This window comes from Eutrigla gurnardus, assembly GCF_963514095.1.
Source record: "Eutrigla gurnardus genome assembly, chromosome: 5".
Lineage (NCBI taxonomy): Eukaryota > Metazoa > Chordata > Actinopteri > Perciformes > Triglidae > Eutrigla > Eutrigla gurnardus.
Genome location: NC_139919.1, coordinates 31,526,633 through 31,539,083, shown reverse-complemented (window position 1 = coordinate 31,539,083; position 12,451 = coordinate 31,526,633). Strand labels below are relative to the sequence as shown.

The 12,451-nt window shown below is 50.2% G+C and overlaps 1 protein-coding gene across 22 annotated transcripts in view; it reads right to left on the bottom strand.

Moving 5' to 3' along the window:
• mgarpa (mitochondria localized glutamic acid rich protein a) overlaps window positions 1-10,863 on the bottom strand; it is an 11,450-nt gene extending 587 nt beyond the window's left edge. The window contains exons 1-10 of one of the 22 annotated variants that reach the window (XM_084009892.1): window positions 10,658-10,863; window positions 9,294-9,394; window positions 9,115-9,220; window positions 6,944-6,961; window positions 3,895-4,209; window positions 2,595-2,760; window positions 2,411-2,471; window positions 1,571-2,170; window positions 1,347-1,392; window positions 1-337 (exon numbers count right to left, since the gene is read on the bottom strand). The exon at window positions 1-337 is cut by the window's left edge and continues 587 nt beyond it. In XM_084009892.1, coding sequence (XP_083866018.1) covers window positions 1,357-1,392; window positions 1,571-2,170; window positions 2,411-2,471; window positions 2,595-2,760; window positions 3,895-4,209; window positions 6,944-6,961; window positions 9,115-9,220; window positions 9,294-9,394; window positions 10,658-10,733 — 1,479 coding nt within the window. In that variant the 5' untranslated portion in view covers window positions 10,734-10,863 and the 3' untranslated portion in view covers window positions 1-337; window positions 1,347-1,356. Of the gene's footprint in view, window positions 338-1,346; window positions 1,393-1,570; window positions 2,761-3,894; window positions 4,210-6,943; window positions 6,962-9,114; window positions 9,221-9,293; window positions 9,395-10,657 lie in introns of all 22 variants that reach the window. The other 21 variants (XM_084009893.1, XM_084009899.1, XM_084009896.1 and 18 more) reach the window with 21 other exon arrangements.
• Between the last annotated feature and the right edge of the window lie 1,588 nt (window positions 10,864-12,451).

The following is a 12,451-nucleotide window of genomic DNA, read 5'->3' as shown; positions in this document are numbered from 1 at the left end:
TTTAGAAAACAAAACACGGCCTGCTGCTTATTAAGGTGCGACAGGCGTCACATGACTGGGGCGGCAGAGACCTGGAGTGTTGCTGAGGAAACAGGAAACGCTGTAACATGGAGGGGAAAGGGCTCAGTTCCACCACAGAGGTAACAGGTTGCAATTCACGGAATTTACTGAGGCTACTAGGAAACGAGAGATCTGGGCTCAGAGTCTACATGCAGGTCACATGAAACCAGGATGTGGACCAGTATGTGGATGGTCACACTGGAACAGGTCTGTGGTTTCACGGGGTCAAGTGTTGGAGAAAGGCACATCCTCGTCTTCGTCATTCAGGATCTGTTTACTGTGAACAGAAGCACAAAGGTCCATGTTTGTCCAACATCTTCCAAACACCAGGACATTGCTGGAGAATAGAATGACTTTATTAATTATTAATTAATTGCAGACTGGGAAATTATTTTGACACTGCAGCGGTCAACAAAAAACACTCTGTACAACTAGAACATAAATCTAAAACCAAAATATATACCGTGTATAAATACAGTGAAACTATACAATCTAAGACGGTGCCATAAGGTGTAAGTGTATAGTTACAATAATAAACTATACAAGAAAAACAATACCTATTACTGTGAAAATAGATAATCAGGACCTGAAGTCTAGGGGGTTCGGGTCCATCATGTAGCATCCCTTACGTTGTGTTCACACCAAACAGGAAGCAACTTTCACCTGGAGCGATTATAAAGACAACACATAAGGCTTTCGACAAAACTGTGTCTTTAATCCTCTCAGAGTGGAGATCGTCCTACTGGACCCAAAATGGAGGAACCGGACGTGGTCTCCTGGGTCTGCTGTCCCCCAGAGGTCTAGATAGTAGCTCACATTAGTCCAGAGACCAGACCAGACTATGTGGAGGAACCAGAGACTGTCTTTGGTCCAAACAACAAGGTCTCTGCTGTATTTATGTCTAGATGACCTTATTTGGAGTGTTGATGGAGCAGCTACAATGTTAGCGTAGCCTAGCACCATCAACCAGACTCCATTCAGAAAACCAGAACTTTAAAAGTAGTTAACTTGCCGGTAGACCAGCCTACATGGGTCTTGCTAGATCCAGTGAATCCAGCTTGCTGAAATCCACCGAGCACCTCTGGATGGTGTCATGACAGGACAGGGTCTGGTTTCCTGGTGGATCTGGGACTTCAACATCTACAAAGCAGCAATAGGAGGTGGTAAGCCCCACCTCCTCTCTGGTGCCAAGCCCCAGCTCTTTGTTACGCGAGATGAAAATTCACTTTGCGTTTGGTGTGAACACCTCAACTCTACCATGGTAGAAATAATCAAAGGCTCAGTACCTTCTGGGGACTACTGCATTTGCATCCTAAGACGACGTCTCCTACCCTGAGTAGCAGAGTTCAAACATCCATGTTAGTGGTTTATTAAACTACCACGTAGAAAAACTGAAGCATCCCGATAATAAATGTTTCTTTTTCAAAACACATATGAGAAATAAACGGATCAACAAGCGTACATGGATTCATCAACCGGAGATCATTCTCACATCAAAGTGAACTAGTACCTCAGAAGCAGGAGCGTTGTCTTCATCTGGAGCTGGGATGAGCCTGCCGGTCATGGTCCCCACTCCCAGCACCTTGGCTTGTTTATCAGCTTTTGGCGTTCCTTCCAGGACCACAACAATGTACTCTCTCTTGGGACCTTCAGGGGAGAGGGCAAGGGGTGCTACCACGTCTTCCTCAACTGTGGTGGTGCCAGGTTCTTCAGCCAGAGCCGTGGTTACATCCGGTTCTACCAGTGCCAAGGCCTCTTCAACCACTGGTGCAACTTCAACTGGTGCAGGGGCCTCTTCAACCACAGGTGCAACTTCAACTGGTGCAGGGGCCTCCTCAACCACTGGTGCAACTTCAACTGGTGCAGGGGCCTCTTCAACCACTGGTGCAACCTCCACTGGTGCAGGAGCCTCTTCAACCACTGGTGCAACCTCCACTTGTTCAGGAGCCTCTTCAACCACTATTGCAGGGGCCTCTTCAACCACTGGTGCAACCTCCACTGGTGCAGGGGCCTCTTCAACCACTGGTGTAACCTCCACTGGTGCAGGGGCCTCCTCAACCACTGGTGCAACCTCCACTGGTGCAGGGGCCTCTTCAACCACTGGTGTAACCTCCACTGGTGCAGGGGCCTCTTCAACCACTGGTGTAACCTCCACTGGTGCAGGAGCCTCTTCAACCACTGGTGCAGGGGCCTCTTCAACCACTGGCGCAACCTCCACTGGTGCAGGGGCCTCCTCAACCACTGGTGCAACCTCCACTGGTGCAACCTCCACTGGTGCAACCTCCACTGGTGCAAGGGCCTCCTCAATCACTGGCGCAACCTCCACTGCTGCAGGGGCCTCCTCAACCACTGGTGCAACCTCCACTGGTGCAGGGGCCTCCTCAACCACTGGTGCAACCTCCTCTGGTGCTGGTGCCTCTTCAACCACTGGTGCAACCTCCTCTGGTGCTGGTGTCTCTTCAACCACTGGTGCAACCTCCTCTGGTGCTGGTGCCTCTTCAACCACTGGTGCAACCTCCTCTGGTGCTGGTGCTTCTTCTTGAGGTGCAATGGCCTCCTCCACCGGTGCGGGGGCCTCTTCTGCTGGTGCAGGTTCTGCTGCTGGCTTGGTAGCCTCGACATCAGGGACGGCGTACAGCAGCTCTTCCCGTACTTCGGTTATCTTTGGGACTTCTAGAGCAGAGGCAGCGGCCAGCGGCACTGAAACACAAAATCCAGCCAGGGAAACGTCACTGACGCTCAAGTTACAGGTTCCCACATTCAGGCGAGTCAACTTGTGGGTTTAGCCAAAAGGAAAGAGGTGCAAGACCCTTCTGGGGTTGAGGATCTAGGCCCCAGCAAATCTATCTGGTGGACTGTGAGGACATGCAGGTGCAACGTGAACCTCCAGCAGGAAGGTCGGAGTGAAACAGGAGGAGAGTTAGTGAGGAGGCATCGGCGGAGAACCACAAACCAACGAAGATCTTCTAGAGACGAACCGGAGAACCGTAGAAACACCCAGAATCGGTGGAAACGTAAAAAAAGCTTTGGTTGTAATTCGGGTAAAAAGACCAGTTCAGACAAATTAAGACGGCAGTACCTTTTCTGCTTTGAGAGAAGTTTTATTGTGTTTATTGTCTTGATGAGTTACGTTGATGTTCATGCTTGTTAACCAGTTATAAGCAAAATAAAACGATGATCCGCTAAAGAGCTCTCATGAGGTTCACATTACAGTTAGGGAAAAGAACAGCAGTTACAGAGGTTGCACATCATCTAATGGTTGTCCAATCATCACAGCCGCTCTGTGACCTCACAGCTGATCTGTGACATCACAGCCGCTCTGTGACGCCAAGAACAACAACGTTACAGTGAAAGACAGCGTTTAACGGGCGTCCTCGTTTGGTTAAAACCTGACGTTTGGCTTTGTAGTCACAGTGATCACATTTATTTCACCCATAACTTAAAAACTAGAGTCCCAGTAAGACCTGAGTAAAAACCTGCAGAGAAGGTGGCCCCCGTAGAAACCTGAACCAGTACAGACCAGCAAAAACCTGACGTCATCCTCACATGAAGAAACGCACAGCAATGCCAATAAATATGAGAAAATACATCTTTAGGAAGGTAAGAGAGAAGAAGAGGAGGTGACCTGGTACCTGAGGAGAAGCAGCTGGCCTCTAGAAGTCTAGGCGGCCTCTAGTGGTCTAGGCGGTGAGTTTATTTGAGGGAATGTCAGCAGCTCTTGAACTTAAGTGGTCTAGAGGGTGTGTGTGTGTGTGTGTGTGTGTGTGTCTGGTAGTGAATGTGTGGAGCTTCAGGCCTCGGAGGCCTCGTCCTCCTCGTGTGAAGAAGTCGTACCGTTGCTGTCGGACTCGTCCGCGGCGGCGATGGCGGAGGGTTCTGCTACAGCTTCGGCCTCGTGAGCCACTTCTTCTGCCACCGTCTCCACTTCATGCGCCACCTCGGCAACAACCTCCGCCGCCTCGGCAACAACCTCCGCCGCCTCCGCAACAACCTCCGCCGCCTCCGCAACGGCCTCCGCAACTTCCTCAGCTATGGTCTCTGCCTCGCCATCGCCGGCTGCTACGGTCTCATCTTGGCCGACCTCAGCCTCACTGGCGGCCTCAGCCTCCTCCGCCTCACCAGCAGCCTCAGCCTCCTCCGCCTCGCCGGCTGCAACACAAGAAGATGACAGTTAGCCGCGTGTTAGCCACATGCCACGTTAGTTAAAGCATCATCGGGTACGGCGAGCAGCCAGCCGCCATGAACAGCCGCACATCTGCACACACGAGCAGCTGGAATGCGAGACCGACATTCTGAAGCAGCGTCATCAGTAGCTGGGTTTCCCTCCAAGCCGTGTTGTCATGGCGATCGTAATTTTGAAAAAATATTTACCAGTAATAATAATCTCAGCTATGTCTGACACAATGTAACCACTTCATCAACGCTAAGGCTAACAGATGATCTGAGGAAGAGGTCTGATCTGGTTCAGGTCCTTCTAACAGACCTTGAGGGAAACAATGCTAGGAGCAGCTGATCAGGTTTTCCCAGCAGGCTGGTCCAGAAGCAGCCCAGAGAAACCCAGAAGAGAGACCCATTCAGCACATAAACCACATGCAAACCCAAGCAGGTAGACGTAGACCAGGGGGGGGGGGGGGGGGGGGGTGCAGGTTAGGGTGCAGGACGGAGTGAAGGTGAGTCATGGTTCTTACCATCCAACAATCAATCTAAGATACGAGGACCTCCGACAGGGGGACCAACACAGACCAGCGGGACCATCAAAAACCTTTGACCTTTTCTTCTACAGATGTCGTGAACAAAAACACACGAGTTGTGAGAGTGATGGGCTCACACTTAGCGATGATGGGCTCACACTTAGCGATGATGGGCTCACACTTAGCGATGATGGGCTCACACTTAGGGCCTGTCCACACGAAAACGTTTTCAGTGCGTAAACGCAGAAGTCTTGTGCGTTTTGCCCTGCTTTCCATACGGATCCGGCGTTTTTGCGGCGTGAAAACTCACTTTTTTGAAACCAGCTCTCAGGGTGGAAAAGAAAAAAACGACACCCCTCCGTTTCGTGTTCGTTTTCGTGTGGACGGCGAAAACGAAAACGCTGACGTCATCGCCCCGCTCCTCGACCCTCGAGCCTGACTTCTTTCCCCGCGACGTCTCCTAACAACAACAACAACGGCGGCCTCCGTGCTCGTAGCAGATATTCTGCTCGTCTGTGCGACGGCGTATCAGGGCCACTGTATGAAAAAAAAACGGAGCCGAGAGAGGGGGCGCGATATTCCGGGGAAAAAGCTACTTTATTACGATGCTAACAAACAACCGCTAGCTAACTTCCCATGAATGTAGGCATTTATTTGTCTAATTAATCCATCCCAACGTGTGACAACGCCTCGTCAAGGTCCTTAGGGTGACGGCTGTTGGTGCTTATTGTTGGTTTTATTTATGCGGGCCAAATTGTCATCTTATGGGTGTTTATTGATCGGGTGGTCGGGCGGAGATTAGCCGTAACTCTCACGTGTTGCCATAGCAATGGCAAACATCCGATCTAGCTCCGTCTCTTCTTCTGCATTTTTGTAGCAGAAACAGCGCCGCATAAGGGCCTGGAATATGTACTACAGTCGTTTTCAGTGGATTCGTCCGGACACGGATTTTCTCGAAACGACGCCAAGGCAAAACGGAGAAAAAAAAGTTTGTTTTGCTTCGTCTGGACGGCCCCTTAGCGATGATGGGCTCACACTTAGCGGTGATGGGCTCACACTTAGCGGTGATGGGCTCACACTTAGCGGTGATGGGCTCACACTTAGCGGTGATGGGCTCACACTTAGCGGTGATGGGCTCACACAAATCTGACAAAGCAGGTTTTGGATACTTTGGTCCGGTTATCCTCTTCAGGAATGTTAACGTTTAGCAACGAGAAGTTAAAAAGTGTAGAAAGAATCACTGTCCTTCAGAGAAGTGTCAGAGGTCTAACTGGAGGGAAGACGAGGGAGGGATCAGGTTCCTGTTCTGATCCAAAGAGTCCAGTTCTAGGACCGGCCACAGAGGACCTTAGCTTTAGCATTACACTGAAAAGAGTAAAGACACAGAGAGTTAGAGAGACGGGCCCTTTAAGAAGCCAGTCACGTTAAACAGTGTCCGAAACTTAAAAGAACTACAGAAGCTTTGCATGCCAAAGAGCTGCTCCCAAGATGCATCTGTATGGCGAGCCTTAGTGGTTAGCAAATGATCACAGCCTCTCCTTTTGGTGTCTGAGAGGCGTTCGGACGACCACGATGTGGACCACGATGAGGGTGAGATAGATAGAATCGGGAATGTAGCCCATCTTTTACCAATTAAGATCTGAAATGGAAACGTATCGTGTAACCTTCTAGGCATCCACAGAACCGTGTATTTTCAAAGCTGGTTCCTATGAATCCACAACCAGAAGGCGGAGCTGCACGGGGCGGCACAAACAAACCATGTGAGCGGCGTTTCCCGGGTCTCAAACCTTTGTTTTTAATGCAACGTTCGTATTCTTATTATTAATAACTTACAGAAGAATATCATTTGTAATAATCAAATTGTGTTTTTTTCCCGATCACATTGCGTCTCCCTTTGAGTTCAGCCTGGTTAACTTCCTCTCGGTGTTCTGGAGGTATTGGATTGGTCGGGACGAGAAGGTCGCTATGACACACTCAATGCGGCGCTGCACCTCCTAATATTGCGATGAGGTCATTGCTGTACGTGAACGCACCCGTCCGAGTGTGGACGATGTGATTGGTCCTCAGCGCGGATCTTAGAGATACGATCATGTGACCGTGAAGCTGTGGTGAGGGTGGGGTTAGTGGAAGAGTCAGAGTGAAGGTGTTCGGGCAGCGAGGAAGAATGAAACATCTGTGACGGCTCTACTCACCCTCGTCTTCATCCCGGCCTGCAAGAAACAAACATGAGGTGAGCTGAGGAGCAGGAGCTGGTGCTGAGTCATGCCTTGTTAGGTCTGTCTGCAAGACCAGAAGAATGCTAGTTTCCTGAATGGAGTCTGGTTGACCGGTGCTAGGCTATGCTAACATTGTAGCTGCTCCAGCAACACTCCAAAAAAGGTTGTCTAGACATAAATACAGCAGAGACCTTGTTGTTTGGTACATGTTCTAGTAGGAACCAGGAAAGGGGAGAACAGGCTGTAGTAGAGGAGAAAACAGGCTGTAGTAGAGGAGAAAACAGGCTGTAGTAGAGGAGAAAACAGGCTCTAGTAGGAGAGAACAGGTTTTAGTAGGAGAGAACAGGTTCTAGTAGGAGAGAACAGGCTGTAGTAGAGGAGAGAACAGGCTCTAGTAGAGGAAAGAACAGGCTCTAGTAGAGGAGAGAACAGGCTGTAGTAGAGGAGAGAACAGGCTGTAGTAGGAGAGAACAGGCTGTAGTAGGAGAGAACAGGTTCTAGTAGGAGAGAAGAGGCTGTAGTAGAGGAGAGAACAGGCTCTAGTAGAGGAAAGAACAGGCTCTAGTAGAGGAGAGAACAGGTTCTAGTAGGAGAGAACAGGTTCTAGTAGAGGAGAGAACAGGCTGTAGTAGAGGAGAGAACAGGCTGTAGTAGAGGAGAAAACAGGCTGTAGTAGAGGAGAAAACAGGCTGTAGTAGAGGAGAAAACAGGCTGTAGTAGAGGAGAGAACAGGCTGTAGTAGAGGAGAAAACAGGTTCTAGTAGGAGAGAACAGGCTGTAGTAGAGGAGAGAACAGGTTCTAGTAGGAGAGAACAGGCTGTAGTAGGAGAGAACAGGCTGTAGTAGGAGAGAACAGGCTGTAGTAGGAGAGAACAGGCTGTAGTAGAGGAGAAAACAGGTTCTAGTAGGAGAGAACAGGCTGTAGTAGAGGAGAGAACAGGTTCTAGTAGGAGAGAACAGGCTGTAGTAGAGGAGAGAACAGGCTGTAGTAGAGGAGAAAACAGGTTCTAGTAGGAGAGAACAGGCTGTAGTAGAGGAGAGAACAGGTTCTAGTAGGAGAGAACAGGCTGTAGTAGGAGAGAACAGGCTGTAGTAGGAGAGAACAGGCTGTAGTAGGAGAGAACAGGCTGTAGTAGAGGAGAGAACAGGCTGTAGTAGAGGAGAAAACAGGTTCTAGTAGGAGAGAACAGGCTGTAGTAGAGGAGAGAACAGGTTCTAGTAGGAGAGAACAGGCTGTAGTAGGAGAGAACAGGCTGTAGTAGAGGAGAAAACAGGCTGTAGTAGGAGAGAACAGGCTGTAGTAGAGGAGAGAACAGGCTGTAGTAGAGGAGAGAACAGGCTGTAGTAGAGGAGAAAACAGGCTGTAGTAGGAGAGAACAGGCTGTAGTAGGAGAGAACAGGTTCTAGTAGGAGAGAACAGGCTGTAGTAGGAGAGAACAGGCTGTAGTAGGAGAGAACAGGCTGTAGTAGGAGAGAACAGGCTGTAGTAGGAGAGAACAGGCTGTAGTAGAGGAGAGAACAGGCTGTAGTAGAGGAGAAAACAGGTTCTAGTAGGAGAGAACAGGCTGTAGTAGAGGAGAGAACAGGTTCTAGTAGGAGAGAACAGGCTGTAGTAGGAGAGAACAGGCTGTAGTAGAGGAGAGAACAGGCTGTAGTAGGAGAGAACAGGCTGTAGTAGGAGAGAACAGGCTGTAGTAGAGGAGAAAACAGGCTGTAGTAGGAGAGAACAGGCTGTAGTAGAGGAGAGAACAGGCTGTAGTAGAGGAGAGAACAGGCTGTAGTAGAGGAGAAAACAGGCTGTAGTAGGAGAGAACAGGCTGTAGTAGAGGAGAGAACAGGCTGTAGTAGAGGAGAGAACAGGCTGTAGTAGAGGAGAAAACAGGCTGTAGTAGGAGAGAACAGGCTGTAGTAGGAGAGAACAGGCTGTAGTAGAGGAGAGAACAGGCTGTAGTAGGAGAGAACAGGCTGTAGTAGAGGAGAGAACAGGCTGTAGTAGAGGAGAAAACAGGCTGTAGTAGGAGAGAACAGGCTGTAGGAACCGCTTCATAAAGTCTGGTACTGCTGGAGAACTTTGTTTGTGCTTATTGATCAAATAAATGTTCCATGTTTGGTTGGTAGACCTGGTTCAGGGGGTCAGGAGGACTTACTCTTCGGGGGCCAGGGTTTAGGGACCCACTCGGTCTTGGGTCTGGCGTTGAGTTCTGCGATACGGTCGTTGAAGCGGTCGCTGTCCGTGGTCACAGTGCTGTAGGCCTGGAGGAGGAACCGGATCATTAGACCTGCAGACTGGAAACCATGTCGACCTTGAAGGGTAGAACCGGCTTACGTATGAGATGGCGCCGACGAAGGCTCCGCCACACAGCACCGTGTAGACGATGTTCTCCCCGGACCCACCAGGAACCGAGGACATCAGGCGCCGCGGCACAACTGGAAAGGTGAAAGGTCACATGTTAGGTCTCCTAAAAAAGGACCCCGGAGGTTCTACTCCATGTATTAAGATGTTCATATTTCAAGGGACCCTCCGGGTCACAGGGACCCTCGGGGTCAGGACAGCTATAACAAGGTGCTGTATAATCCCTAAGCCTCTCAGAGGACCAGGGAGGGTGAGACGGCACCCTAAGCTGGCTCATAAAGCCTCCGAGTGGATTTAACTTCACAGCTTTAAGTCGCCAAAAATAACCTCAGCAGCGTTTTGACTCCTTGGGGGGGTATAATCACGTAATGAAGGAAGGTTTGGACGAGTCTGAAGGTGATGAACGTCTATCAGCTGGTTTAGATCCATTCTGGTTTGTTGGACCCAAATTGACCTGTCATTCAGCAGGTAAGCCCCGCCCCCTAAAGCATCCACTGCTTTCTGATCTGTTGAACTCTAAAGACTTGAAACTAGAGATTGAGACCATAAACTGTTTACAATGTTTACTGAGATAATACATCGAGAGAAGTAGGACCATTTTCTCATAGACTTCTATACAACCAGAGAGGAGTCGCCCCCTGGTGGCCAGCAGGGAGGATTTGGGGTGGACTTCTACACAACAGACACCTCCCTATTATTGATACTAATCGGCTCAAGCCAGGGGGGGGGGGGGGGGATTAGACCATGATACATCCTGTGGTTAAGTGGGACCACTTTACTGAGGTGGTTGTGGCTCAACAGTGGACATGGAGACCCCCCAAGTCCTGGTGTGAAAGCTCCTCATGCTGCCACTAGAGGAGTCGCCCCCCGGCGGCCAGCAGAGAGAATGCAGCTTTAAGGACCTTCAGGTTTGACTTCACTTGCACTCTTTACATTGCAGTCACACCACGTGACCGACGGCGGCCTCCATGTTTGGGCTCCTATAGGCTGCTGAAGGTCAAACACACATGAAAGTACACTCAGGTTAAACGTCCTGACGTCACTGTGTTAAATCTCCGCGTGCAGCCTCATTACCGTCCTGTATAACGTGGTGAGTTCAATGTCACCGTGTACAGCCGACCATCGCGTCTCCACGAGGACAAACCGAGAAACGGACCCTGAACACCGAGCCTTCGGCCGGCTGACCTTCACGTCCCGTCGGCAGCCATTAACGGCGCCCTGCCGCGGGATACTGCCACGCGGAGACTGTCGCGAGGACAAAGTGTACTATTCCACGGCCCGCAGGCCCCTACGTCACAGTCAGAGCCCACGTAGTGGAGGGGGGACGGAGGACTCACCGTCCCGGGGGGACCTGGACGCCGCTCTCCGGGCCAGAGGTCCGCACCTCCGCCAGGCTGCTCTGCAGGAAAACATCGCTGGATGAATGAACCCGGGTCTGCTCTGGTCCCTGGTCGAGGCGGTCTGGTCTAGTCTGGCAGCAGGAACGTGCGAGGAGGCGGAGACCAGGTTCGCTCTCTGTTGCACAATATGTGTTGTGCGGCGGCGCGGGTATGAGGAGTGATTAATGCCAGAGAGGGAGCTGACCTGTATGAGGAGTGATTAATGTCAGAGGGAGGGAGTTGACCTGTATGAGGAGTGATTAATGCCAGAGAGGGAGCTGACCGGTATGAGGAGTGATTAATGCCAGAGAGGGAGCTGACCTGTATGAGGAGTGATTAATGCCAGAGAGGGAGCTGACCTGTATGAGGAGTGATTAATGCCAGAGAGGGAGCTGACCTGTATGAGGAGTGATTAATGTCAGAGAGGGAGCTGACCTGTATGAGGAGTGATTAATGCCAGAGAGGGAGCTGACCTGTATGAGGAGTGATTAATGTCAGAGAGGGAGCTGACCGGTATGAGGAGTGATTAATGTCAGAGAGGGAGCTGACCTGTATGAGGAGTGATTAATGCCAGAGAGGGAGCTGACCTGTATGAGGAGTGATTAATGTCAGAGAGGGAGCTGACCTGTATGAGGAGTGATTAATGTCAGAGAGGGAGCTGACCTGTATGAGGAGTGATTAATGCCAGAGAGGGAGCTGACCTGTATGAGGAGTGATTAATGCCAGAGAGGGAGCTGACCAGTATGAGGAGTGATTAATGCCAGAGAGGGAGCTGACCTGTATGAGGAGTGATTAATGCCAGAGAGGGAGCTGACCTGTATGAGGAGTGATTAATGTCAGAGAGGGAGCTGACCTGTATGAGGAGTGATTAATGCCAGAGAGGGAGCTGACCTGTATGAGGAGTGATTAATGTCAGAGAGGGAGCTGACCTGTATGAGGAGTGATTAATGTCAGAGAGGGAGCTGACCTGTATGAGGAGTGATTAATGTCAGAGGGAGGGAGTTGACCTGTATGAGGAGTGATTAATGCCAGAGAGGGAGCTGACCTGTATGAGGAGTGATTAATGCCAACGGGGAGGGAGGGAGTTGACCAGTATGAGGAGTGATTAATGCCAGTTAGCTACTAAGATGACTTTAATACTTAACTATAAAGTTGATCTTGAATTATGAAGCTAACTTTGTTAGCAGCTTCACAACCAGAAGGGTGACGTCTCCACGACGACATCCACTTCCTGTATACGGACTGTGCAGCAATGGCTGCGTTTCGGATCGCATGCATTTGCTCCTATGCATGCACAAGACTTGAGAGGATCCGCCGGAACTCGTCATAAACACGTCAAGTCGGACACAGGTGCACTTCACGGACCTTTTTTTTTTTTTTTACTTTATTAATAATTGTATACATAACAAAAACTATCGCGCCAGGGGAAACTTCACGGACTTTGCACAACGAATATGGCCTGCCCAGTGGCGCTGGCTTTCTTCGTCGCTGACGAACTCGAGCCGAGGCATTTGAAGTCCCGTTGTTGACGGAGGCTGAGGAATTTTCTCAAGTGGGAAATACCACGTGATAATTCTAACCAACTAGGGCAACGTTGAGGGGAGTGTCTTATGTCCGCACTTATTTCAGACCATCTGCAGAGAAAAGCATGCGGAGGGAGGTACCTGGAGATACCGCGAGTTTTTAAAGTCATGTGACATGTCGCAAAGAGAAGTTATCACCAGCATTTTTGACGTTTTTATCCCAGAATGC